The following is a 27,999-nucleotide window of genomic DNA, read 5'->3' as shown; positions in this document are numbered from 1 at the left end:
CCTTTAAGAGAGAAGAGATTGACTCTGTCATCTGAGCGAATTCCTCCTTCCTGAGTGGCGGCAGAAGTTACAGGGCCCTCCCTCAACTCCCCTGCATTAAATATAGTAGTAGCTGCAGCCCTCGCCTGGAAGCGCTGGTGGGAGCACGGCTCTCTGCCGTGCCCGGAGCCCGAGCCGCTGCTCCAGCCCTGGGGGACACCATGGGTGCCCGAGGTGGCACTGCCACTCTGCTGCTGCTGCTGCTGCTGCTGCTGCTGCTGGCCTGCCAGCCCCCGGCTGTCACCGCGGGACCCCCGGCCGGAGGTAAGCTCCGTCCCAGCGAGGGATGGAGGGGGGAGAAACCCAAGGGATAAGGCTTGGCTTCGGGAGGGATGGGGACCCAGCGGTGTGTGTGCAGGCTGTCCTCTCCCCGAGCTGTCGCCAAGCTGGCAGGAGCAGGGAGAGGGAGCTGCCCCGTTTCGGGTGCTGGGGCCAGGCTGTCCTGCGCGCAAAGCCGAAGGAGGGACCTGGGCTGCTCACCCACTGTGGCGATCAGGGTGCTGGGTACCTGATGCTGTGCCCAGGGGCACACACGAACGTGGTGCTGGGTGGGATGGGGCTCGCTCCCTGCACGCATGCAGGAGCCGCAGGGTCTGCACCGTGAGCAGCCCGAGGGCGAAAGGCACTTTCCCAACCCCATGGGCACGGAGCATGGGTATGTCCTGCAGCCCCAGCACGGAGAGCCAGCCCTCCCTGCCCATGTTTGGCCTTGCCACAGTAGCTCTCTGCAGGGCAGCCCCTCTCATCCAGGGTGGGATGAGTGGAAACACGGAGCCGGGCAGCATTTTCCAGGGCGTGCGGCACCTCCCGGCTCTGCTCCGTCCGTCTGCGCTGTGCACGGGGTGGCTGCATGCACGGGGCCAGGGAGCCCCGAGGGGTGCAGGATCACCCCTCACATGATGGGGCACCCCCAGGAGAAGGAGCCTGGTGTCACACGACAGGGGATGCTGGCTGCTGTGCTAGGACGGAGCTGGGCAGAGGGTTACTGCAGGGCAGGGAGCAGAGCGGGTGCTTTATATCCAGTTTATATCCAGTTAGCCCAAGAAATGGCAAGGTTTGCCCACACAGTTCTTGGCACAGCAATGTGTCCTGCCTCAGCATCCCAACACCCATCCTACATCCCACCCTGCACCTCCTCTGCACACCTTCTGCCTCCTGCTCCCTCTGTTGCTAGGGGATGCTCATACCTGTGATGTCTGAGTTTCAGCTGGCTCTGGCCATCGGTCGCATCCTGCTCAGGACAGGTCTGTGCCTTCACTTGACCCTCAAAGCTGCACTCTGGGTCTAACCAACCACTGACAGTGTGTTAGCAGCATCCACAGCTTCAGCAGTGGTGGGAATTGAAAGAGCACTTTTTCCCCTAAGGCACCCCAAAACCACTATCACATCTCACCGAGCAGTTTCTCTTCCCAAACCTCCCTGTGGGTTCCAAACAGCAGTTTTGGAAAGCAGTTTCCAAAGGAATTACTGACCACCCCTGGGCTTTTGCTCCCCAGCCATCTTCTGCATCCAAGTCTGTGTCAGTGCAAGGAGGAGGATGAGGACAACCCCATAGCCTTGTGGCTCTCAGCACATGTAAGGTCCCTGCAGGTCCTGTGTTGTCCCTGCTCCCTCCACAGTGAGCAGGTGGCATCCGGGACATGTTCCTTCCCTCCGGCCTTGTTCCTTCTGTTTTATTCCACACACTAAAATGATGATGCCTGGCAAGCTGTGCGGAAAAAAGCACCCCTATTGTTAGTGAACAGAGTGGTCTCCTTCATTCCTGACCTTTCCATCCCAGGCAGGGATTTCACCACACAGAGCCATTGCCTGCTCCGGTGTCCGGGATGTCCCCTAGGGCTCCTGGCATTCCCAAGCTCTTCCATGGTGAATGGGCTGCAGCAACCTCTGCCTAATACCAGCACATGGCTTTCACTGGTATCAGCCAAACCCCCTGAGCACAGCTCCAGGGATCAATGAAAGGGAAGTACCATAGGAAAGGGGGTTCGAGCTCATTTTCTGATGCTGGGGACTGTTTCTGCACGCAGCTGAACCAGATGTGCCAGCTGTGACCCTGGGCCTGGGTACCAGCTTCCTGCAGGCTTCTTCCCCATGGGAGCATCCCTGCTGAGACCACCAGTGCCCATGTTCTCATGGGCACTCCCATGTGAATGTGTTTGTGTTGTTTCCAAGCCCGGGTTCAGGGGCTTGGAAATGGAAAATTTTCAGCCCCACATGGGAAGAGTCATCGTGCACATCAACAAGTAGGAGATTGTATCAAAAAGAGAACAGCGCTCATAAAACTTGCCCTCTTGACACGCGAGTGTGAAGCTTTAGTAAACTGTTCTTAGGCAGCTTGCTTCTCCTCCGGTTCCCACCGAAGTCACCCACAGGCTGAGCTCCCCCTTCCCCAAAACCCCTCTCCCTGGGGGTTTGGAATGAGGAGGGATGCGGGGGGAAGAAGGAATTGTTGGATGCTTGGGGTCCCTATGAGGTGCACCCACCCCGAGCACCCAACGAGAGGGTGCCAAAAAGCCACTCCCAAGTGCTGGTTGGACACCTCAGCAGTGGTGATGGGGGTTCCAGGGAGGTGAGTGTGACCCCAGCTTGTCCATGTCTGCCCTGGGACCAGTGTGTACCCCAGGGTACCCAGCCAGGACCCCTCCTGCCTCCTCCAGGGTTATCAGCTCTTTCCCTCTCCACTTGGAAATCAAACTGATTTCACCAAAGTTTCTTTTCTGTGGATGGGTCGCATATTTTGAGGTCACAGCTCCAAGCAGCTGGAAAAGCTTCCAGCTGATGGGAAAGAACAGGAAAAAAGGCTAAAAAAGGGGGGAGAACACAAACTGGTATCGTGGGAATTGTCAAGAAATATTCTCGTCTCACTCTTATATTTAGCAACAGAGAGCTGTGGGCAAATATATAATACAGACATTCCTCCAGGATCGCAGGACAGGGTTAAGACTGAGGAACTAAAGTCAGGTTGAAGGCTGGACCGTAACAGGGCCTGGGAGGCAGCAGCCAAATCCTGTCTGTGTGCCTAAATAAAGCTCAAAGCACAGACTGTTCGCAACAGGCCAACAGCCCAGCCTGGCTCCCAGGGGCTGCTCCCTCGGCCCTTTCCAGGTGCCGGGCTCTGGCTTGTGTCCTTTTTGGGAGACAAGCGTTAGCATCACCCCAGCCTTCAGCTGGGGCAGTCCTAGAAACGCCTCAGCTCCTCTCTGTTCACTGCCCGGGCCTGTGAAGGTACTTTTAGACTGGAGCTGAGGACCAATTCCTTCCCCAGAGGGTGCTCAGGCATTGGAACAGGCTGCCCAGGGCAGGGCTGCAGTCACCGTCCCTGCAAGTGTTCACACACCGTGGAGACGAGGCCCTCGGTGCCATGGGTTAGTGGTGGCCTTGGAATGGTTGGACTGGATGAGCTTAAAGGGCTTTTCCAACCTGGTTGATTCCATGACACTGCACAGCCTGCTTTGCAAGCAGCCCCTTCACTGCCACCTACCTTCAAGCCTCCTGGAGTCACAGAGCAAGGAGGGTACTCATCAGAGACCCCTCATTCCCAAACCAGCCCTTCCCTGAGCCATCTCCTAGTGCCCTGTGCTTGTTCGCGCATTGCCACGTTGCATGTGGATGGGATGCCCTGCAGAGCTGTTCTGGGGTCAATGTAACGTCAAAACTGACGTCAAGAAAAACGTGTGATGAGCCGAGCTGTTGCAGTGGGAAAGGTTTTGCCTCCACCATGCTCATTTTACTTGTGAAGCCTGCAAATGGACCAAAGGCTTCTTGTTAATGTGCCACAATCAGAGAACCCCTTTGCCCTGATGGAAAGCCAAAGACCCCTTTGCAAAGCAGACCCACTTTGGGGCAGCTCTGGATTCTGCAAAGCCAGGCTTAAAAGCAGAGGAGGGGGACGGTTGCAGCTCTTCCCATCCCTGGGATGGGAGGATGCAGGTTTGTTGCCTGGTTGTTGCCCGTTAGCTGTCACTCATCCTCAGGACAGACCAAATAGGGCCCTGCGAGCATCGCCCTGCCAACCAGCAGCGAGGTGGGGTGACAGATGTTTATGCCCCGTGCCCTGGATCCCAGAGGGTGATAAATTCCCATTTTCCATCCCTCCTTCCCAGGGTGTGCCAGTCGTGCATGGCCCCGTGCAATACCTCTGGGAGCTGCCCTGAGCCCAACGGCTGCTCTTGGCTGCCTGACAGCCGGACAGACAGCCAGTAGCAGACAGAAAGCATCTCGAGGAAGCAAAGGGTGCTGCCAGAACTTGATGGGAGTGGAGAAAGTCATGGGGCAAGCACGGTTTGGAGGTCCCATCATGTGCCTCCAAACCAAAGAGAGATAAAAGTCACCATCACTGTGACTCACTGGCCTTCGTGAGCTGTGAGTCAGCTTGGGACGGCCCCGTGAATCCCTGCTGCTTCTTTTGCCCAAATCTTGGCATTCTGGTGGTTGTTTTTCCTCTGTGGGCAGGCAGAGGAAAGCGGGAAAGGGAAGGGTGTTGGGGGCCAGAGCCCCCCGCTGCTTGTGGTGCCATACCCAGGCAGCTTAATTGATGCTCCCCATCTGCTACCATTGCATCATAGAATCACAGAATGGTTTGGGTTGGAAAGGACCTTAAGATCATCCAGTTCCAACCCCCTGCCACAGGCAGGGGCACCTCACACTAGACCATGTCACCCAAGACCCCAGTGCTCCCCAGTGCACAGGCAAAATGCGTGGGGGGGTTCACCAGGAATTTCCCATTCCCTTTCCCAGCCTCTGGCTGGGCTTCAGTCGGGCTTCATCCCACAGCAATCCCTGGGCTCACCGGGGTCATTTCCTCTGGGAGCTGGGGAGGAGAGAGGGGAGCGTTGGCCCGAGGTGGATGTGGCTGAGAACAGGCCCGTGCCGTGCCCCGCAGCCCTGGGAGGGGATGTGAGCACCCGCTTCCACACCCCCACAGCCCCCCGCGGCCGGCCGGAGCTGCCCCCCGAGCCAGGAATAGAGCAGGAGTTTGTTTGCTCTGTAAACAGCTCCCGGCGCTGGCTTCCCATCCATGGAAAAGCCAGGGGGACTGCGGGAGTGGGGAGGTGGGATGGGAGGGGACCGCCAAAGGGATGCGGAGCAGGGAGGGGTGAAGAGAGAAGAGAGAAGAGGAAGAGAGAAGAGAGAAGGAGAGAAGAGAAAAGAGAGGAGAGGAGAGGAGAGGAGAGGAGAGGAGAGGAGAGGAGAGGAGAGGAGAGGAGAGGAGAGGAGAGGAGAGGAGAGGAGAGGAGAGGAGAGGAGAGGAGAGGAGAGGAGAGGAGAGAAAAGAGAAGAGGAGAGGAGAGGAGAGAAGAGAAGAGAAGAGAAAAGAGAAGAGAAGAGAAGAGAAGAGAGAGAAGAGAAGAGAAGAGAAGAGAAGAGAAGAGAAGAGAAGAGAAGAGAAGAGAAGAGAAGAGAAGAGAAGAGAAGAGAAGAGAAGAGAAGAGAAGAGAAGAGAAAGAAGAGAAGAGAAGAGAAAAGAGAAGAGAAGAAGAGCAGATCTCAGCTCTAGAAAGCAGGGGGGGAAATACTCATTGTCTTTGCAGTTAGAACTGCCAGGCAGGCAGTTCAGTATGTCACCCCAGATGAGCAAAAACTAGCCCCGCTCCACACTACAAACACCTCTCCCTGTCCATGGGGATGCATTTCTTTGCCCCTCATAGTGCCCAGCATCACTAAAAGCCCATCCTGGCCATGGCCCTTGTAGCTGTGTGTATGGTGCTGTGGGGACTGCCCTGCCAGCTACAGCTACAGCCAGATCACCCCACTGAAAGCTCCTTCCCTACCCCTGAGCCCAGAGGTGGATGCAGGGATTAAATCCAGCAGAGCTCCAGCATCCCCCTCCACACACTGCTCCATCCTTCCCCCCTTTTCCCTGACTTTGGCCAATAACCACCCCCCATCTTGGCATTCCAAGGGCTGTTTGACACAAGCAAGGTTGGGAAACATCCGAGCCTGGGCAGCTGGAGATGGGCCCCTCTCCAGCGGCGCTGTTTGTTGACAGCAGGAGAGGATCTCTCCGGTAACATCCAGCCATTCCAGGGATACTGTGTGCATCCCCTGGCCGAGCTCTGCCGGTCCCCTCGCCAGCTCCCAGGGAGGCTCCTTCCCTGCACTGGGGCTGGAGATGGGCTCGGGAATGGGCACCAGTCTGTGATGGGATTCAGGGATCTGCAAGTGAGGTGTGTGCCCTGGGCGCCCAGCGCTTCACCCAAGGTCCCCCTGCTCCTGCAGTGCTGGGCTGGCCAGGATTGTCCCCCCATGTGCCACCACAGGCCCTGTGAGCCCTTCCCAAGCATGGAGCCAGAGTAGGGAAAGCTGTGGGAGCTGGGATGTGCAGGGTGGAGCTGGAAAACCCTCCAGCCAGTGAGTAGGGAGGGAGATGGCTTGGGAGAAAGAGAAAGAAAGAAAAGAGGAAAAAATAGAAGCAAGCCCGACTGGGGTGGTTTGGAAACCACGTCCTCTGGGGCTGATACGATATTTCCAGGCTAACCTCTGGCAGCGGAAGCCTGACTCACACTGCAGGGGACGGTACAAAAGCCCCATTGAGCCTCCTGCTTCCCCAAATCCTCCCACTTTCTCTCCCCGCTTCGCTTCCCAGGGCAAAAACTCCAATCACTGCTTCCAGCTCAGGCTTATTCCTTATGTCCCTCCGGAGCCATTCAGGCACATGGCATTAAGAGCTCTCCATCCCTGCTCCTGCTCACGCCAGGCCTGGGGTGCAGCCGATGTGTGTCCGGGGCCACAGCAATGCCAGGGATCAGCTCCTTGCACTCCCCTCCATGGCTCTGCATCTGGCTGAGCAGGAGAGAGCAGGAAATACCATCAGCTTATGGGCTGTTTGAATCATTGTAAAACCACGCTGGATAAGCAAGAGCTGGAGCTCTGGAGCTCCAGCCAAGCCTCCTGGACCCCGCTTTACGGCCTCCAGCTCCAGCAGCTCCTTCAGGCTGCTTTGTAAGGATGGGGAAGGCAGGCAGGAGCAGGCAGACACGTGAGGCTGAAAAGACTTGGGGTAATAACAGCAGAACCCCTCCCAGGCAGCGCAGGATGAGCTGGGTCTATGTTTTCCCCTGACCTTCAAGTCCGTGGGCTGCAAAAAGGCCCTTTTCTTCCCCAGAGCTGTGAGGCAAAGGAAGGCGAGCGGGAGAGCATCTGGCAGGGGAACAGGGAGAGGAACTGGATTCATAAACACAGACGGAGGGTTTCAAAGCAGCACAGTGCAGCCAGAGGTAGGGGTGGAGGAGCTGCTTCGGGAGGCAGGAGCCAGCAGGATGGGATGGGGGCAAAGCAGAGCAGCCTGGTCAACGGGCTCTGCTCCTGCACCCGAACCAAGGGTGATGGCCACGTCAAGCAGCCTGGTGCAGGGTGATGGGCTCTGGGTTTGTTGGCGATTGTCCCAGGAGCCGCTTTCCAGCAATCTCTGCTGGCCAGCACTCCTGGAAAGCATCAGCCCCGACCCCGGGGAGCCCTGCTGCGAGGGAAAGCCAGGTGGAGGGTGGGAGGCGAGAGCCAGAGCTCTGGTTCCCATTGCCGGGGTTCCAGCAGCACGCACAGCCTTGGCTCCGGATGTGGGAGCTGCAGTCGCTGTCTGCAGTCATGCGGGATGAAGCCTGGAAGTGGGGATGGAGTGGAAAAGCCTCCTCCATGTAGGAGCGACCGCAGCAGGGGTGGAGCTGTGCTGATGACACCCACTTGTAAATGTGGGTCTGAACCCCACAGGCAGGTGAGCAGGGAGAGGCTTCTCCCTTGCTCCCCTGCTTTATCCCTGTTTTTCCCTGGGGCTCTGCCCCATCCCAAGGGCCTGAGCCTACCCTGGAGGAACCAGCCCTATGCTGCCTGTGGAGGAGGGTCCTGCTAGCATGGGGGGCCTTGGATGCCATCACTGCAGCCCAAAAGCAGCTCATGTGTGACCAGTCTCTATTATGCTGCAGAGAGCCAGATGAGTGCTCAGCCTCTGTTCTGCACCCAGGCAGGTCTCTGGGAGCCCTGAAGGCAGCAGCAGCCCCCCAGTTGTCCCTCCCTGGCACCCCCTCCTCCAAGCAAGGCCCCCGCCAAACCCCAAAGGCTGTGTTTGCCTTAGCCTGCCCTGCAAGCTGCTCATTTCCTTCCCTGGCCATAAATAAAACCGCGCCGTAAAACGAAGGGAATGTGTAACATAAAGAAGCCTTTCTCAGTAAGATCCCTTCCTCCACCCTGTGCCGGGATGGGGGCACAGCCCAGCCCTGCCACCCCTCGGGATGCAGCCAAAGCATGGGGGAATGCAGGTCCTGTCAGGAGCCAGGCTGGGATTTAGGGAGGCTGAGGCTTGGAGACACCCATGGTGGAGGCAGGAGGACTGGTCCTACCCATCCTGACTGCACTGGCAGAGCTCATACAGACACTGCTGGGGACCAGGAGGGGTTCACGCTGCCAAGCAGCATCCCCAGGGATGGGTGGGTGCCCTCAAGCCCCCCTGGTGTTTGCACGGCAAGTGGGTGACACCACCTTATAAAGCCATCCAGCTAAGAGAACACCAACCCCAGACAACCCGGAGGGCCTGAAAACCAGCTCCCGGTGCTGCTGCGGAGGAGGAGCACAGCAAGCTGGGTGCCCCAGCTGCACCCCGTGCGAGGGGGACTCAGCAGCACCACCGACACAGGGGCTGCTTGATGGCACGGGCAGGAAGGAAGGGCAGGAAGGGGGGCAGGAAGGGGAGCAGCCGCCGGGCTGGGCTGCCCCAGTGCCCGCACAAGCCCGGGGCTGTTCGGGCAACAAGGAGCCTTCATTCCCGGGCTGTTTTTCCACCAGCGGTGTGGCCGGGGCGGGACGCGGCTGCAGACACAGGGAGGCTTTCAGGGGGGGGCCGTGTGTTCGCACGGGGCTCTCCTGGCACCCGCACGGGTGATTAAAGAGCTGCTTGTAATGGATTCCAGTCCCCTCCCTGCAAACACACACCAGTGCTGGCCCCCACCTGCCCCACACCGCAGCCTCAATGGAGCCTTGTTGAGCGCCCTGCCCCTCCCCAGGCTGGGATTGCTCAGCTCCTTCCTCCTCGGCCTCAGCATCCTCCTCGGGAGTCTCTGCAGCACATTGAGGACTCCTCTGTACCCCCCACACTGATATAGTTCCTAATGCACACCCCAAAATGCGTCCCACAGGCAGGGATGGGGATACCCCAAGGTGTGGTAGGAGCCTGTGGGTAAGGAAGGCATCCATCCACCAGCTCACATTTCCCACTGCGTACCCAGGAGACATCTCCCTGCTCCTATCCCCCCACACGTCCAGCACCAGGTCTCTCTGCAAGCCCTTGTGCTGAACTTTGTGAGAGCTCTCCCTTGCCTGGGATGAGAGTTGGCTCCTCCGTCCTCCTACGTGCGGGGGAGCAGTTTGTGTGGTTTGTGTACCGAGATGTTAACTACATGGAGCAGAGCCCGGAGCAGCCCCATTGAGCCCCAGAACCCGGGATAGGCGGGGATCCCACTCCCTCCGCAGTGCTGCTCATCACCGGTTCTGCACCCGGAGCTGCCAGAGCCTGCGCACTCTGGGGCTGCCAAAAACCTCCCTGAACACCAAACACCAGCAGTTGGAGAGGCCGAACCCGCTGTGCTTCCAGCTGGAGGAGCAGGGGGCAATGGCCCAGCATCCCGGTCCCGACGCGTGGCCGGCGGCTGGGCAGGGTGCCGGGGCCTCGCACACAGCCCTTGCTTGCTCCCTGGCCCCGGGAGGAGCAGAGCACACGCAGGGCCCCGCTCCCAGCCCCTCGCTCCCTGCTTCTGGCTCTTCTCCTGGGTGTTTTCAATGCAAACCCCCCCAAACCCGAATGCCAGCGCAGCCTATAATCTGCTGGCTCCTGGCCGGCTGCTCGGAAACTGTGACGGAGGCCCCTCTCGTCTCGTCAACGCCTTTCCAAGGGCCTGGCAAGGCAGGGACAGCGATTTCCCGCGGGACACTGCGCGCTGGGAATGGCAATTATTTTTAGCCAAGGCGAGCGGGACAGCCAGGGTGCCCAACCCACGCCCAGGACATGGAGAGCATTGCTCCCATGGCGGGGGAGCTTGAGCATCTCCATCCAGGGACGAGGCTCAGCTCGGGGCACAACATAGCTATGGAGTGATCCCCTGGGAAAGGTGCTTTGGGGTAACAGGAGCGCATCAGCATGGGGTGATGCTGGGATGCTTGGCTGCCGTCAGCACACGGATAGGGCTGCATGCCTGGGGGGGGTTCCCTATGTTCTCTGTCCATGTCCAAATCAGAGCTGTGGGAGGATGCACCCTGTGCCAAGGAGGCTCCTTCAGGGTGAAAGAAAACCCTCATTTGGGAAAGAAAAAAAAAACCCAAATCCAGCAAGCCACATTTTCTGCATCTTTTGCAATGTGGAGGGTAAGGAGAGGGGAGAAGGAGGTGAAAAGCTGCGAATCCCTTGTGAAAGAGAAATGCCACAGGTCAAGTGGTGTTCTCATCCTCATCCTGGCCAGGCTGCCGAGCAGAGGAGGAGAGCAGCAAAGCAGGAATTCGGGAAGACAAACAGCAGTACTTCACACCACTGCTGCTGGAGAGAAACCCCAGGCAAGGGCCCCTCCTCCCTCCCCAGCAAACAGCACCACTCCCCTGGGCATCCCCACGTTCAGCAGCTCTTTGTTGGTAGTATTTGATGGGAAAAAGAGTGGAAAAACATCTCTGGCAGCTTCTGGAGAACGGAGGCGGGACACAATGTGCTGGCTGTGGCGCTGCTGCCCCTTGTCACACTGGAATGCTCCTCCAGCCCCAACACAAGCATCACCGGGCTGGCAGTGACACTGGTGGTGGGTCCAGCCCGCCCCATGAGAGCAGCTGCTCAGCGCCCGTGCGAACAGCACGTGGTTTGGATTAGGGGAAGCCACAAAACTGAAACCCAGCGAGAGCCAGAGCTTGGAGCATGCACGGGGGAACCTCGACAGGAGCCAGCACATAACGTACATGCAGCATCGCCGGGGAGCACAGGACATTGCACGCATGTGTGCACGCCTCGCCGGGGCACGAGCGTGCCTGCCCACGCCTGGGCAAGGAAAGAGGAGGGGAAGAGTCCCTGTTGCGATGTGCCCAGCTCACTGAGCGCTGGGACAAGGTGGTGGTGAGAGCGGCACCCATCACCCTTGGCCACCGAGCAAGGTGTGCTGGGGCTGGGTGGCTTCGCAGGGACCCCTGGGAGGAGGGAGCAGGTCAGGAGAGGACAGAGCCCTGTGAAGAACAGCAAAGCTCCTCTGAGTCACTGCGCTGAAGAAGACAAGGAAGGCAAAGTGCCCCGTGCCAGCAGCAGGAAATGAGCAGGCTTGAGCAAAGGGTTTGGTATTAAAACAAGATATTTCCATGGTTCCATGCTGCCATTTCTTCCCTGCCCACAGCGGGTGGGGTGACAGGCTCGCAACGCCCATGTTATTCTCATAATCCTCAGGAGAAAGCAGAGGTGTCTTCTCTACAGCCAGCAGCAGGACATCACCTCGTGTGGTGCCTCTGCTCCTGAAGGGCTCAGGAGAGCATCCCCTACACAGGGCATGGCCCAAGAAAACACACTGAGCTAAAGGAGAGGGCTCCAACTCTGCCCTGCCACACTGGCACCACACAAAGCTGGCTGTGGGGCCTCAAAGCCAGCTGTGGGTCTGCAGCAGGGTGGGTTTGATGACAAGTGAAGTACAGCGGGAAGGCTCCGCACACATAACCTGGAGCACAGCAGGCTCTGCAGCCTGTGACTCCACATGGCCTGAAAGCGCGCCTGTTCTCCCCCCTCCTTGACATATCCTCCCCAGACGTTTACAGCTTACAGCTCTTGTTTATGCTTCGCCCTGCAAGCGTGGAGTTAACTTTGCCATGGGCTGCTCTGGAGCTAAGGCAGACACGTGCATTTAACATGTGTGCTATGCAAATGCATGCATGAGCCAGCTCTATGTTATAAAGCACTCTAAAATTAAGCCTTGCCACTCCCTGTGCTTTTAATTCTGCCCTCTCCTTCATGTGCCCTGTGACAGTCTTTCATTTCATGACCACATGCCATTGCGCTGAGTCCCTCCGAGGGTGATGTATACTGGGTGTTGAATGGGTTCCAGCAGCATATTCAGGCGCCCTGTCTGAGCAGAGGCTTCCCATCCACATATGGATCACAGGCACACGCATTTAGCCCTCCAGCACTGATGGAGCAGCCACCTTCAGCAGTGTTTGGATGATACAATAAATAATAGCCATCAAATCCCAGGCTGGTTGGAAGGGACCTTAGAGCTCACCCAGTGCCAACCCCCTGCCGTGGGCAGGGACACTTTCCACTAGAGCAGGTTGCTGACAGCTGTGGCAGAAGTGGGAAAGACTCCTTAGGGTAACAGTTTGCCTCCTAACACTTGGGAACTCAGCCACATGACAAGGAGAAAAGTTCCTCTATAGAGCTCCACGGGCAAGAACCACCACCTCTGCCTCAGCACCCAGCCCCTGGAAAACTCTTTAGGAAAAGCAGGAAACAGGCTCCCTGAGGGTCTGCCCAGGCTGCAATCACAGCACCCTGTCACAGGGGAAACAGGGAAGGACTGATGGGTGTGCTTGGGAGGCTGCAGGCTCAGCACTGATGGGTGTGCTTGGGAGGCTGCAGGCTCAGCACTGATGGGTGTGCTTGGCTCCAGGCTCAGCACTGATGGGTGTGCTTGGCTCCAGGCTCAGCACCCGCACAGAGGGCTGGCAGAGGGTGTCCTTCCCTGCCTCACCTGCTCTCCCTTCTCTCCCCAGCCTCTTTCTTCGGGGACGGCTTCGTGGAGATGCCGCTGGCGGATGCATCGCGCACGGTGCGGCTGCGCCTGCAGCTCTACACCAGCCAGCGGAACGGGCTGCTCTTCCTGGCTGCCGGGCAGCCCGACCACCTCCTGCTCCAGCTGCGGGACGGCACCCTGCAGGTCAGCACCCACCGGGCTGGGGTCTGTGGGGCTCCATCCAGGGTGAGGATGGAGGGGCAGCACCTGGAAGCAGCAGCCCATGGGCTGCCAAGACCCCTGCCAGGGGATGCTGAGCTCAAGAGAGTGAACACAGGCTTGGGATTGTCGGAGACATAGGGTGCAGCTGGGGAAGCTCTTCATCACTACATAGAGTGGTGCTGGGGAGCATCCTGGAGACACCCAGACACCGGCACCCCATGGTCAGACATGGTGCATAGCACCCCTGGGGTGCAAGGGGTTAGTGAAGAGAAGGGATGAGATGAGAGAGGTCTCCCCTGTGCTACCACAAGCCAGATGGAGCTAGGACATGGGAAGGGATGAGGGCAGAAGAACAAAATTCACTTTTGTGGTTATGGTGATGGCATTCACCGTGGAGGAAAAGAGCAGGGAGCACCCGAAAAGCACATCCTGCCTCTGCGCACCGCAAGCTGGGCCACCAACCACATCTAAACCAAAGCAGGACGGCAAGCGAGCAGCTGGCCGGAGGTCTCCCTAATGCAGACCACGTGTCTCAGAGGCCACCAGCTAACCCTCTGCTTCAGCAGGCTCCAGGCTGCTGCCTGTGGGGAGCAAAGCCTGTTATTTCCCTGCCCATTCTCAGGGGAAGCAGCAGCCCAGGTTGCAGGGAGGGAGGGTAGCAGGCAGGATGGAGCAGGGAAGGAGTGAGCATCTGGCAGATGTGCGGAGAGGAGATGCCCAGCTGTGGGACCGGGAGATAGAGGAACACCGGGAAATAACCACAAGACTTGGGAACGAGTGAAAAGGAGGGCAATTCAGAGAATGGGACAGAGAGGGCATGAACAGAGGGAGGATGAGGGGCAGTATGCCTAGAGGTGGAGGAGAGCAGGGCACAGAGCAGCAAACAGAGGGACCAAACCACTTGTGCGTGCCCAGGCAGGGGTCCGTGCTCCAGCAGGGATTTGAGGTAGATGCAAGGGTGTCCCCTTGCTTGCACTGAGCACTGTGTCCTTCCCTGCAGGCCAGGCTGCGGCTGGGCTCGGAGGAGGTGATGCTGCAGTCCCCAGCAGAGCTGCAGCTCAATAACCTGGCAGTGCACGACGTGGAGCTGCTGCTGGAGGACGGCAGGATGACGCTGACCATCGACGGCCTCTTCAACAGCTCCATGGACGTGGCAGGGCCCGCACGGGAGCTGGACATCCAGCACGGCCTCTTCGCCGGGGGGACAGGCAGCCTTGACCTGCCGTACCTCACCGAGGCCAGCGCGCCCTTCCGAGGTTGCCTCCACTTGGTGACATTCAACGGCCTGGATGTGCTCTCCCCTCGGTCCTCAGATGGCAGCTCCAAGATCTTCCACCAGGTCCAGGAAGGCTGCAGCACACAGTTCTCTGCAGAGCCCGAGGAGCCCTTTGGGTTCCCAGGGCCACACTCCTACGTTGCGTTTCCCACGTGGGAAGCGAGGGAGGAAGCAACCATTGAGTTTGTGATAACAACCAGTATCACCCAGGCACCCCTCATCTACCACGCAGGGCTGGAGAATGACTTCTTCTACCTGGAGATCTCCAACGGGCGCCTGAGGGGATTTGTGGAGAAGGGGAATGGCATCATTGTCCTGCACAACAACGTCTTCATCAGTGATGAGCAGCAGCACTACGTCAAAGTCCACACAGACATCCACAAGTTTGAGATACTGATAGATTACTACGCCTCATCCACCTCCAACAGGGGTATCAACAACTACCTGGATCTTCAGGGGAACCTCTTCATCGGAGGTATGAATGAAAAAGCTCTGCAAAGGCTGAGAGAGCATCATCTTGCTTTCATCTCGGTGTGGACCATGACCAACAGCTCCTTCGTTGGCTGCTTGGAGGACCTGCGGATAAACCTGCAAAGGAGGAGTTTGCAAGATGCCGTGATCACAAGGGACATCACATTAGGCTGTGAAAAACAGGACCACTACTGGGAATACGATGAGGTGTACGAGCAGGATGAGGCACCCACCTCCCCACCTCCAGATGTCTGGTCAGGAGCTCCAGGGCTGGTGGTGGAGCCGTGCCGGCCGGACAACAGCTTCCCACCCGCCTTTGCCAACATCAGCAGGCTGCTGCACGTCAGCCCCCTCATCGTCTCCGAGGGGGGCACAGCCTATCTGGAGTGGAAACATGCCCAGCCAACAGTGGACTTGAGCCTTGTGAACATCCGCCAGTCCCAGATCCTCTTTAGCATCACCAATGACCCAAGGCACGGCCAGCTGGAGCTCGACATTCCTGGGTCCAGGAGCAGGAGGAAGTTCACCTTGTTGGACATTGTGAATCGGAAGGTCAGATACATCCACGATGGCTCTGAGGGGCCCATGGACCAGCTGATGCTGGAGGTGACAGTGACAGCCCAGCAAGGGGTCCCGGAGTGCTTGCGGCAGGGGCAGATGTACCTGCTGCCCATCATGATCAACCCCATCAATGATGCCCCACAGGTGATCTTCCCCCATGGGAACCACATGACAATGCTGAAACACACACGGAAGCACCTGACCACGGACATCCTGCAGGTCCTAGACGATGACACATCCTGCGATGACCTGGAATTCCAGCTGCATGGTGGCCAGCAGATGGAGGAGGGTTATGTGGAGTACGACTTTCATCCTGGAGTGCCCATCGAAGAGTTCTCCTGCAGGGACCTGGAAGCAGGCAACGTAGTCTACGTGCATCAGAGCGGGACAAACTCACAGCTCACCTTGCAGGTGAGTGATGGCACAGTCCCGAGCCCCATTGCTACCCTGAGCATCCTCGCCATTGACCCCGACATTCACCTGCACAACAACACCGGTCTCTCCATCTCCCAAGGAGAAGCTGCACGTATTACCACAGCCAACCTGTCAGTGGAGACAAACGCAGTGCAACAACGGGTGGCCATCCTCTATGTCCTCACAGAGCCCCTAAGGTATGGGGAGGTCCAGAAGCAAGGGAGCATGGGAGGGGAATGGAAAAAAGTTGAGTCTTTCCACCAGCAAGACCTGGAGCAAGGACGCATCCAGTATTTTAGCACAGACCCAGAGCACAGGCTGGAAGATAGCGTGGAAAAGCTGAGATTCAAAGTCCAGGTGGGGCAGAAGGTGCTGGAAAACAACACCTTTCTCATAAGGATTAAAAGAGCCGCTATTAAGATGAAGACCATGGTCCCCCTCCAGATGAAAAACAAATGGCACAGAAATATCACCACTAAGGAGCTGGAGGCAGTGTTGGAAGATCCAAACTCCACCCCAGTCCCCTTCCACTATGTGATAATCCAGGCTCCCAAGAAGGGAAACCTGGAGCTGCTTGGCAACAGGCTCACTGAAGGCTTTGGATTTACCCAAGACGACCTGCAGAGAAGCCACCTGAGCTACAGCGTGACCATCAGGAACTCTCAGCAAGCCGAGGACACCTTCCAGTTCCGTGTGCGTGCGGGTGAGCAGCACTCTCCTGTCTATACCTACACCATCAGCATTGGTGGGGACCCCGATGCACCAGCCCTGACCAACGTCCTCCTGACTGTGCCGGAAGGTGGGCAAGCGGTCATCTCCAAGGACCACCTGTTTGTACAGAGCATGAATAGCATGGACTACCTCTATGAAGTGATTGAGGGGCCGGCGCACGGGAGGCTGGCCTGGGCCGCATCCCATGGCTGGGCCTCCAAGGAGGAGATCACGGAGTTCACCAACGACGACATCCTCCAGCGCAGGCTGCTGTACCAGCACGATGACTCCGAGACGCTGGAGGACGACATCCCCTTCGTAGCGACCAGGCAGGGCGAGGGCAGCTCTGAGCCCGAGGCAGAGGAGGTGAGAGGTGTTTTCAGGGTCTCCATCCAACCCGTCAATGACCACACTCCGGTTCAGGTGGTGAATAAGGTGTTCAATGTGGTGCGCAACGGGCAGCACCTACTGACGACAGATGACATCGCCTTCACCGACAAGGACTCCGGCTTCTCCGACACACAGCTGGTGCTGGCGAGGAAGGACATTCTCTTCGGCAGCATTGTGTCCGCTGATGACAGAAGCCACCAGGTCTATCGGTTCACACAAGATGACCTGAGGAAGAAGAAGATCCTGTTTGTCCATTCAGGGGCTGACCGGGGCTGGATCCAGCTGCAGGTCTCAGATGGTCTCCATCAAACCACGGCCCTCCTGGAAGTACAGGCATCAGAGCCCTACATCAGAATAGTCAACAACACCGGTCTGGTCATCCACCAAGGCAGCCGTGGGAGCATCGATTCCTCTGTCCTCAGCCTGGAGACCAACATGGACATCAGGTCAGATGAAGAGATACGGTTCCTGATAACCACCCCCCCGAGGTGGGGGACTGTGCTGAGAGGGGAGCAGCCGGTCATGGCCTTCTCCCAGAGGGACCTGCTAGCAGGAGAGATCTCCTACCGCCACAACGGGAGCAGGAACACGCGGGATGAGCTCCAGTTCACTGTAGAAGTGAATGAGGTGGCAGTGGAGGACACGCTGGCCATCAGCGTGTTCTTGGACACCCATCCCAGCCCCCTGCACATAGTCAACCACAAGGAGATCCACACCTTCCAGGGGGAAGGAGCTGGGATCAAGGAGGAACACTTACTGGTGAGTATCCCCCTCTCTAGTCATTCCCCAAGCATGCATCACTTCCCTGGCCACCAAACCAGGAGAGCCACCCATGGGACTCCACTATTCCCACCTGCCCAGCGCAAATGACTTGTCAGGCTTTGCCATGGGGTAGATGGGGGTTCTGGCATCGCATGAGTGACAAGGTGACTCTTGCAGCTTATCCCACAGCAAAGCCTTAGGGTATTGCACAGCAGTGGGGCTGTGGGGCAGTCCAGGCTTGCAGGCACCAGCCTCACACTCACATTATCTCCCCCACACTCCCAGGTGACCCATGAAGAGATCCCTCCCCAGGACATAGTCTACCTGGTGAGAAGCCCCCCAACCTCTGGCTTCCTGGCAATGCTTCAGCACGGCCAAGACTCAAACGAGCAGCCCAGCCTGGACCCCATCCAGTCCTTCACCCAGGAGGACATCAACAGCGGCAGAGTCCTCTACCTCCATTCCAAGCCCCAGGAGGAGCGTGACCAGTTTGTGGTGGACATCACAGCCAGCAGTGCGGACCCTCTGGAAGGGGTGGTGGTGAGCCTGGCCGTGCTCCCCATCACCGTCCCATTGGATGTCCGCAACATCACGGTGCCAGGAGGTGGCTCTGCCACCCTCTCCACGGGCATCCTCAACATCCCCAACCCCTACTACACGGCTCTGGGTGTGGAGTTCATGGTACTCGAGCCGCCCCGGTTCGGCATCCTCCTGAACAGCGAGCGGTCCATGGGTGCTGGGCTGCACAGCTTCACCTGGAGAGAGGTAGAGCATCAAGGGTGGCCCTTGCCTACCACGCTGCTTTCCCAGGGAGGTTGGGAACATCCCAGGGTGGGCTCCAGCCCTCAGCAGCTCTGAGAGAATGGGAAAGGGTCCTCTCCCCATCCAAGATATTTGCCTTTGGGATGGAGGGGTTTGGGGTGAGGGGCATGTATCATGCCCTATGGTGTGTTTAAATGTCCTGGGGATACAGGGTGGGGATGCAGGCAGAGCACCCGCACCGGGATGCCCCGGAGCGACTGGCAGGTGCGCACCTTGCTCCCTCCTCCCAGGCTGGGTGCGCAGGTCCCCTCCCCATGGGTCACCAGCCCCTGCCCCACAGGTGGAACGGCAGCAGATCCAGTACCGGCAGCACGGCCCCGGCGCCAGGACAGACAGCTTCACCCTGCTGGCCAACGCCTCCGAGGTGGATCGGCAGAGCCAGCCCAGAACCGTCTTCATCACCATCCTGCCCCGCGGCTCCAAGGGGCCCCGGCTCAGGGTCAACGCCGGCCTGCAGGTAAGATGCCACGGGGATGGGCGGGCAGCCGCCCCGCGAGGCTTAGCTCCAGGACACCGGGGGTGGGGGGGGTCAGCCCCTCATGGGGACCTGACAGGACCCCCTACTCCAAGCCTGGTCACGCACCTCTGGCAAATGGAGCACAGCAGAACCGGGACGCGGATCAGAGGGGGGCGATGGGCTCCGGGGGACGGGGGCGGTTTCCCGGCCGGGGGAGGCGCTGCAGAAGGCGGAGACCGGCTCCGCCGGCCCCGCTCCTTCCGCCCGGTCGATGCTGCAAGCGGCCGCAAGATGGGAGCATCGCCCTGCAGCAGCTGCGTGCCACGGCGGCAGGCAGCGGCCCCCCGCCGCCTCTTCGCGGAGCAGCCTGCCCCAGGGCCCGCTCCATCAGCGCAGAGTGGGAATGCCCCATTGTGTAGGCACCTTTCACACCCCTCTTGATACCCATCTCGGTGAAGGCAGAAGCAAATAGGTCTCACTAGCTGCTAGAGTCCTCTCTTCTGCTTCAGACACCTCCTGCCCCATTAAGGGTCACTAATTGCAAATTGCAGCAAAGAAATTAGTAGCAAACAGGAGTGCCACCCCCCCAGGCTATCCTCACCAAGCCCAAGTTTTCCCAGGCTGCCTGGAGAGAACACTGCTCCTTCCATCACAATCATCATGGCCAGATCCTTGCAGTGACTTTGGGAAGGTGTCTGGGAGCCTGGGCTCTGGAAAAGATCATAGAAACATAGAATTGTTCAGGTTGGAAAAGATCCTTAAGATCATCAGGTCCAGCCGTTGCCCAGCACTGCCAAGGCCACCACTAACCCACGGCACTGAGGCCTCATCTCCCCGCTGTGTGAACACTTGCAGGGACAGTGACTGCAGCCCTGCCCTGGGCAGCCTGTTCCAATGCCTGAGCACCCTCTGGGGAAGGAATTGTTCCTCAGCTCCATCTAAACCTGCCCTGGTGCAGCTTGAGGCCGGTTCCTCTTGTCCCATCCCTTGTTCCTTGGGAGCAGAGCCCAGCCCCTCCTGGCTCCATCCTCCTGTCAGGCAGTTGTAGAGATGTTCCAAGGGAAGGGGACAGGCAAGGAGAGGGACTCGGGGCTGCCAGCAAAATTTGGGGTACCCCATCCACAGCCAGCCCCTGCTCTAGGCCTGCCTCAGTTACACTCCCCAGCCCAGGAAGCTCGGCCCCTTCCCAGCCAATCCCTTTTATAATGCAAGGAGTGCTCCAGGATCTGTCCCAGCTGTGCACAAATCCTGCACTCCCATAGAGACTGGTTAACCCATTAGCTGCTGAATCCATGGTGGCCCCATCCCTGCTCCAGAGGCCACAAAGCTCCTCTCTGCTGGCTCCCTTGCTCTGGCAGGTTGGAGGGAGGCGGCAGAGCGGCTCTGGCCCCTGTACCATCCATTAGACACAGAGCTGGCCCTGTGTGAGAGGAGGAGAAGAAGGAAGCTCCTTCCCTGCCTTATTTTTAGCCAGCCCATTATTAGCCCAGTGATTGCAAGGCACTCAGGGAAGCACGTCCTTCCCTTCCAGCCACCATGCTATAAAAAGGGTGAAGAGAAAGAAAAAGCTCCCAGAATAAACCCTCAGTTTGTTCCATGCGCCTTTCCATCGGGATCCCCCCCCCCCGGCCCTGGGAGGGGTAATCTCGGCTGCCCGCAGGAGGGGCTCTGGAGCTGGGAAAAGCTCCCTGCTCCCAGCGGGAGCAATGCTAAAGCAACCCAAGGCTCAGGAGGGGCCCGGCCCTGCTGTGTTTGTGCTGTGGCGAGAGATGACTTCAGCGTTTAAAGGTCAGGCCGGGTCCAGGAGAGAGGGATTGCACAAAGCTTCCCTCTGCTGCTTGTGCCGGCCAGCGCCGGGATGCAGAGTCCATGCAGGGATGAGGAGACAGCAGGCAGGGTTCAGACCCCAAAGCAGAGCCCTTTGGAAGGGACCAGGCAGCTTGGCCTCAAGCAGCTTCTTGGGTTGCAGCAGGAGAAAGGGTGGCAGGATGCCATCAAGAGAGAGGCTTCCAGAGCTGCACCAGCGCACACGGGCACGCTCCGGGCGCTGCTCCGCTGCCTCTCCTGGAGAACAGAGGCGACACAGAGGCTGAGCAAACACAATGGGAGCAGGAACCACGCAGGAGGCTTTAATAATTCAGAGGACGGGGAGCATGGCGAGGTGGCTCAGCCCCGGTGCTGCGGGCTCTGAGCCACCGTGTCCCAGTGAGCAGTGATGCCCGGTGCTGCCAGTCCCTCCGCCTACAATCGCCTCTCCAGGCTTTGACCACAGGGAGTTTTCCTGGGCACCGAGCCCCGGCTGTGGTAGCAATTCCAAAGGGCACTGAAGTGACCTGGCTGTGGAGAAGGAGCAGCCTGAAACTTGGGTGCACACACAGCACAGCAGCAGCTCCCACTGCCGCGTGTGTCCAGCAGTGCTTCCCCCACCCCATCCCTCCCAAGCTGTGTTTTCCAGCCTGCCTCCCGCCATCCCATGGGGGCTTCCAAGGGATTTCATTTCACTGCCGGCACCCACACCCACTCAAGCAATGCTTTGGATTAGGCCAGCTGAAAGCAGCAGAGAAGAGCTCATCACAGCCAGCTGAGCAGCAGAGCCAGTGCCGGGGTGTTGTCCTGTGGGCTTGCGGGATGCAGGCCAGGGGTGCGATGCTGCGGGATGCAGCACATCCTGCCCCCCCGCCCTGCATGCGCTGCAGGAAGGCTCAGTCCATGCAGCCCATGTTTTCTGGGCATCCTGAGAGTGAAAGGCAGCTCTGGGGTGTGCTGAGGTACAGCAAAGGATTAGGAGCAGGGAAAACTGCCTCCAGCTGGAGATGGGAGATGCTGGGGCTTTGGGGTGGCAGCATCCCCAGGGCCTGGGAGAAGCGGCCCTGGGAAGCTTCACAGTGGCCCTGAGCTCGGCTGCATACTTGTCATTCCTGCAGGGTTTGATGGGGCGGCTGGTGGCCTCGCTGCAGCCTTGGGAGAGCACAGCGGGATGGGTGCTTTGCTGGGAGCATGAGCTGGGAAAAACATCCAGCCTGGGAGAGATAGGGCTGTGGTCATCATGTACCCAGGGAGGGAGTTCAGGGTTCAGTGACCCCGCTAAAAGCCCTTTCCCTGCAGAGCAATGGGGAGCAATGTGTCAAAGGCACAGGACCGTGCCTTCTTCCATTCCCAGTGCTTGGGAAAACTGAGGCACACAGGGGGGAGCCCTCCCCATTGCCCTCCTGCACACACTGCAGATGCATGGACCATGGTGGCAAACCTGGCAGCGGTGCAGGCTGACAGAGGCATCCCCCAGCACACAGACAAGGCATCCCTGTGGGCCGGGATGTGCTCAGGCACCCAGTGAAGCTCTCTGAGCTGGGACGGGGTCTGGAGCTGGCCGGGGAAGAGGGAAGAAGTGCTGGGAGCATCACAGGGGGTTACAGCCTCTCCCTATCCCCCAGCTGCGGGAAGGTGCCACAGCTGCCATCAGCCCCTATGTCCTGAGCACCGAGGATGAGGACTCTCCGCCGGAGGAGGTGATCTACTCCATCCAGCCCCCCGCCAATGGGAAGGTGGTGCTGAGGTCGGCGCCCGGTGCTGAGGTCCGGCGCTTCACCCAGGCCCAGATTAACAACGGCCTCATCCTCTTCACGCACCAAGGTAGGACAGGGCTGAGGTGCCCTGGCCCCCTGCATCAGCCCGAGGGAGGTGGTGGCAGCACTGGAGGGGAGCTGTGCCACCAAGGCGGATGCTAACCCCATCACTCAGCACACTGATCCAAGCCACGCCAGGTTAATGGGGGCTGCAGCCTTCTCTGCCCCCCAGAATACCCAGTGAATGCTTTCTGCAGGGCAACTGGATGGGGGATTCGCCTTCGACCTGTGGGATGGCGAGAACCTGTCTCCTGGGCACTTCTTCCTCATCAGGGCCCAGAGAGAGCCCCTCATCAGCCTGGCCAAGAAGCAGAGCCTCACCGTGTGCCCAGGTGGGTACAGGAGTGTTCCCCATCCTCCCGGTTGGATGGCAGAGCCTTGCACCAGCCCCTGCCTGAGCACTGTGGGAGATGCCCATATCAGAGGCTGCAGGCAAGAGGCGAGGCCATGGGTTGAAATCCATCCTGGACATGTTTTCCAGGTGCCCTGCAGCCCATCACCAGCCAGAACCTGCAGGCAGTGAGCAACAGCCCCGCCAGCTCCACCGCTCTGTACTACAGCATCGAGCAAGCCCCGCGCCTGGGCAGGCTCAGCACTGCCCAGGGGGAGGAAATCAGGAACTTCACCCAAGCCCAGGTGAGCTTTCCCTGTCCCCAGCATCCCAAGGCACAGCCCTGCATCACCCCACGGGTGCAAGCCCAGCCTATTGCCACCAAGGGCACCTGATCCCTGGAGGAGGCAGAGCTGGGCTGCAGCTGCATCACGGCTTTCCCAGCTCTACCAAGGGCTGCTAAGAGGGATTAAGAGCTGCCGCCCCAGCATCGGTTTTATCACGGCCACCAGCCTCGGATTTAGTGCTGGGAGAGGCTCAGGGAGTTATAATCCCCTTTCCTTAGCTCCCTCCCTGCTGCAGACTAGCTGTGCTGGCTGCTGCTGCAGGTGAGAGCACAGTGCAATGCTTTCACCTCTGCTCTGAGCTTTGTCCCACAGGGACAGGCTTTACAGGGCATGGCAAAGGGCTCATTGCTAAACCATCACTCAGAAGCACGCAGGTTTGCCCACCCTGGTGCTGTGCTTGCCTGGCCCTTCTGCTGAGCCTCAGTTTCCCCCGCTGTTGGGCAGAAGCATCCTGGCAGGGAGGCACAGTGACTTCTGGATGGTGGCATCCATACCAGTGCTGGTGATGATCCCCATTTCTTACTTAACCCGTGCTTGGGTGCTCCTTCCTGGAGCCGAGATGATTGCCCAGGGTGCGCACATTGGCTCTGGCACAGCATCACCAGCTCCTCGATCCCCAGTGCCACAGTGCCCATCACACCAGCGATGAAACAAATGCACTGTTTTCCACATGGGTCTGGATTTTACCCTTCAGCAGAGCTCATGGGCTTTTCTTTGTTTCTAGGTGGACAGCAGGTTGATTTTCTACCAGCACGAGATGCCAGAGAAGCCCTTCTGGCTGGCTCAGGATGCCATCCGCTTCCGTGTGGTGGCTCCTACGACCATCTCCGATTCCTTCATCCTCCTCGTGCTGATCTCCTTCGAGGCAAAGTGTCCCCAGCGCTCAACCCAGCTGTGGAGAAACGAAGGTAAAGAAGGAAAGGAGAAGTTAGGGACAAATGAGCTCTCCTGCAGCTGGGATTGTGCAAACTTTAGGACAGCTTGTTTGCATGTAGACGCTGCTGTGTCATTTCCCATGGCAAAACAAGCATGAGCTTTGCATCAAGCAATATCTAAATCTGCATCCGTCCTTTCACTGGCTCTCTGAACAACTCCTTCCTGCATCATCTCTCCAAACTAAGTCCCAGTGATTCTCATGCCTCTCAATTTCTTTGCAATCCTCCTTTCTCTGCTCTAACTTGCTCTCCTTTAGCTCTGCTCTCTCCTCCAGCAGACCCTGGCTCTTCCCAGGCCTCACAGACCTTTGTGTTTTCCCTTTTCTCCCCAGGTCTCCAGCTCCCAAGGGCTCAGCGGGCTGAGATTGGCACCTCAGTCTTGGATGCCTCCAACCTCCTGAGCCAAATCCTGGTCCCGGAGAGAGCTGCACACGATGTGGTCTTCCTAGTGACGGGGCTACCAGCCCATGGGCAGCTCTTGGTGGCCGGTGTGCCCCTGGAGCGGTCTCAACCATTCTTCCTGCAGTCAGACCTGGCTGCAGGGCACCTGGCGTATGCCCATGGTGGGGACAGCATCTCTGAAGACCATTTCAGGTTCAAGGCTTGGCTCCGGGCCCGGGCGCAGCAGTCCCTCCGTCCTCCACAGGACAGGGTGGTCATCTCCGAAGCCTTCAATATAACAGTGACCACCAGCAGCATCAAGCCGCTGCAAGTGGTGAAGCAGCAAGAAGTGCTGAGGGTGCCCCCAGGCTCCGTGGTGACACTGTCCCAGGAGTACCTGGATGTGGCGGAGCCATGGGGGTCCCCAGAGGACATGGTGTACAGCATCCTCCAGAGACCTCCTGCTGGCCACGTGGCCAACACACGCAACCCACAGGAGCCCATCGACCGCTTCACACAAGCGGATGTCAACGCAGGCCACGTGGTGTTTGTGGCCAGCAGGAGCCATGCCCCAGGCTCCTTGGCCCTGAGCCTCTCCGATGGCCACCACCCGCCCACCCTGACCTCACTGGACATCGAGGTGCTGCCTGCGGGGAGCACCGCTCCCAGCCCTGTGCTGCTGGAGGTGCCCCAGGACCTGAACAGGGCCCCTGTGTCCCACCATCACCTCCTGGGCTCCGCAGGGCTGGGGGCAGGCAATGCCCTGTACAGGATCACCAGGGAGCCAAGGTTTGGCCAAGTGCAGGTCAACCAAAAGCCATCGCGGGGCTTCTCACAGAAGCAGTTGGACCGCGGGGAGGTGACGTTCACCTTCATCGACCTCAGCTCTCCCGAGGATGCCTTCCAGTTCCTCGCCATGTCCCGGGCAGCAAACAGGACCGGCGTGGTGAACGTGACCGTCCGTGCCTTGGTGAAGGCTCGGCCAGGCAGCCTGTGGCCCAGGGGCACCACAGCCCTGCTGGACACCAGTGTCTTGGATGCCAGCGAGCTGGCCAACCGCACCAAGAGCATCCCAGTGTTCAAGGTCCGCAGGGCACCCCATGCCAGCCGCCTGGTGAGGGTCTCCAGGGACCCAGGACAACCCAGCACCCCCATTGAGACCTTCAGCCAGAGCGAGCTGGAGCAAGGGCTGGTGGGGCTAGAGCTGCTGGATGCTGGGGAGACCGACCAGCCCCTGCAGAGCGACAGCTTCGTGTTTGAGCTGGTGGCTGCCGGCGTGCCACCTGCATTAGCATCCCTGGGGTACAGCACTGAACCCTACAACGCCTCAAAAGCCTACGGTGTCACCCTGCTGACTGCCCCCATGGCACCCTCGCCCCCCATGGCACAGCCCCATGGCACAGCACAGAGCAGTCCCAATGCTAGTGAGCTGGGCATGGCCCCCACTGCCTGGCTGGGCCCTGGTTCCACCACCACCCCCAGCCCTGTGGAGGGGGGCACCTTCCTCAGCTTCATCGAGGCCAACATGTTCAGCATCATCATCCCCATCTGCCTCATCTTACTCCTGCTGGCCCTCATCCTGCCCCTGCTCTTCTACCTGCACAAGCGCAACAAGACAGGGAAGCACCACGTCCAGGGCACCCCATCCTCCAAGGCCAAGAACGGGGCCGTGCCGGACCAGGAGACCTTCCGGAGGACGGACCCCAACCAAGGCATCCCCCTAACGACTGTCAATGCCCTGGAGGGCAAGGGCACGGGTCCCTCGCCCCAGGCCACGGGGGCACCCCCAGACCCCGAGCTCCTCCAGTACTGCCGGACTTCCAACCCCCCCCTGAAAAACAACCAGTACTGGGTGTGAAGGGCTCAGGAATGGGGCACGAGACCTCTTGCGGGTCCAGACCCTCCCAGATACAACCACCACCTCCTCCCGGCTCTCCTCCTCCTCCTCCCTGGGAGCTGGCATCCCATGGGTGCAGGAGGGCCCTGGGGATACAGGGGCTGCCCACCCGGGAGCCCCAAATCTGTGTGCGGCTTTGGGCAGGGGAGTGGGGCTCTGCATAAGCAAGGCAGGACAGGCAAAAGGCCTGAGCATCCCTGGGGAACGCTGACTTTGGGTGCTCACTGGGGCCACCCCACAGTGCTGGAGCACCGGTCCCCACCGAGCCACCCGGGCAGGTCCCAGTGGTGGCTCCTCCATGGGCAGCTCTTGACGTGAGAGGGAGGATGAGGAGCAGCTCACGCTGAGTCAGGCTGGGGATGAAGCTGCCCAAATCCCCCAGGGCTAGGCGGGCTGACACTGGAATGGGGCTTGGAAAGAACTCTGTGGCCAATGCCAGGGGAATTTAGGAATCCCCACCCACTTGGAAAGAAAAAACCCTGCCTCGCTCTTCCTCTGCGTGCCTGCCCTATGCTTCATACAGCAGCTTGTACCCAGGCCGGGGAGGGGAAGGGGGGGTTGCACAACAGGGAGGGATGGCAGGAGCTCACCTGGGCAGGGTGACACCGGAGAGGAGAGCAGGGAACCGGAGCCAGCGCAGTTTTCCGCTGTCTCCTCCAGCACAAGAAGTAAACAGCATAGGCTGCCTTTGCCGAGGTGCATCATGCTTTTCGTAAGCTGTAACGTCCCTTGCCAGGCCTGTTCTAAGCCCAGCGAGCTGCCGAGAGACATTTGGAGGTAATGGACCAAGCTCTAGGCTCTTACTCAACTTTTCCCCAGCCTGGAGTCCTCAAAGCTTCAATAGGAATTGAGGGAGAGCAGAGGGAAAAACTGAGCGCTGAGCCCAGGATGGGACCCAACAATAACACCCTGCTCTGCTGCAGCTGGGAAGCTCATCACAGGGCACAGCCCGCGCTCACAACACGGACAGGAAGCTGAAGCAAGCCCCCCAGGGACCACGGGGATGTTTTACACTTGCACCCTCTTATCCAGGGTAAAAACCCATCCCACAGCAGCCGCCCCACTCCCAGGCTGCGGCAGAGACTGGATGCTTGCTTGGAGCACACCAGCAGCTTTCCTGGCTCTATTTATGGTGCCGGATGCTTAGTGAGAAGGCAACACATCCTCCTGGGCACCCAGAGGGTGCAGACAGGCAGCCCCATGTCCCCCAGCCCCATGGCACAGCACCTCCAAGCCCTCCTGGCCTGAGGCAGCCCATGCTGATGGGTGCCAAGCCCGAGCACTGCTGCCTCCTTCCCTGCTTCCCATCTCCTACCCCATCTGAAGGGGGAAACGGTGTTTCCTACTGCTCAGAGGCAAATCACACCCTCTCCCCTCTGTGAAATGGAGACAGTGCATGGCTGACCACAGCACAGCTGGGAGCTTGGGACCACCTCTGCAGAGCAGAGGGAAAGCCATTGCCTGCATCCTCTTTGGGATCACAGCTCTGTGCCTTCCCCATCACATCCACACAAGCACCTTCATTACCTTCGCTAAGTGTGTGCCCCGCAGTGAGGGATGGAGGTCTGCAGGCAGCTGGTGGCAGCCACCGAGGGCCCCCTTGGAAGCATCCGCCGGGTTTTCCTTCCCAATGATTTTCTCCTCGCACCCAGGGATTAAATAAAAGGAACGTGGCCTATTTTGTCAGGA

At 59.1% G+C, this 27,999-nt stretch overlaps 2 protein-coding genes across 2 annotated transcripts in view; one reads left to right on the top strand and one right to left on the bottom strand.

Moving 5' to 3' along the window:
- Window positions 1–27,999, bottom strand: part of COMMD4 (COMM domain containing 4) — a 136,054-nt gene that overhangs the window by 16,350 nt on the left and 91,705 nt on the right. The window lies entirely within an intron of this gene.
- CSPG4 (chondroitin sulfate proteoglycan 4) lies at window positions 36–27,999 on the top strand. The gene is made up of 10 exons (XM_062612155.1): window positions 36–303; window positions 12,751–12,914; window positions 13,933–17,514; window positions 17,803–18,282; window positions 18,620–18,796; window positions 22,228–22,426; window positions 22,617–22,751; window positions 22,901–23,055; window positions 23,822–24,005; window positions 24,365–27,999. Exons 1-10 carry the CDS (start codon window positions 201–203, stop codon window positions 26,269–26,271), a joined length of 7,086 nt encoding a protein of 2,361 aa, XP_062468139.1. The 5' UTR covers window positions 36–200; the 3' UTR covers window positions 26,272–27,999.

This window comes from Pezoporus occidentalis, unplaced genomic scaffold, assembly GCF_034315485.1.
Source record: "Pezoporus occidentalis ecotype Australia unplaced genomic scaffold, CSIRO_AGI_Poc_V1 ctg159, whole genome shotgun sequence".
Classification (NCBI taxonomy): Eukaryota; Metazoa; Chordata; class Aves; order Psittaciformes; family Psittacidae; genus Pezoporus; species Pezoporus occidentalis.
Note: the sequence above shows the minus strand (reverse complement) of the source record. Positions and strands in the feature narration are given on the sequence as shown.

Excerpts from the sequence above, each read along its gene's own strand:
- CSPG4 (XM_062612155.1), top strand. The coding sequence starts at position 201 with ATGGGTGCCCGAGGTGGCACTGCCACTCTGCTGCTGCTGCTGCTGCTG. Across the intron at positions 304-12,750 it reads CGCGGGACCCCCGGCCGGAG|CCTCTTTCTTCGGGGACGGC; the intron begins GTAAGCTCCGTC and ends TTCTCTCCCCAG. Across the intron at positions 12,915-13,932 it reads TGCGGGACGGCACCCTGCAG|GCCAGGCTGCGGCTGGGCTC; the intron begins GTCAGCACCCAC and ends CCTTCCCTGCAG.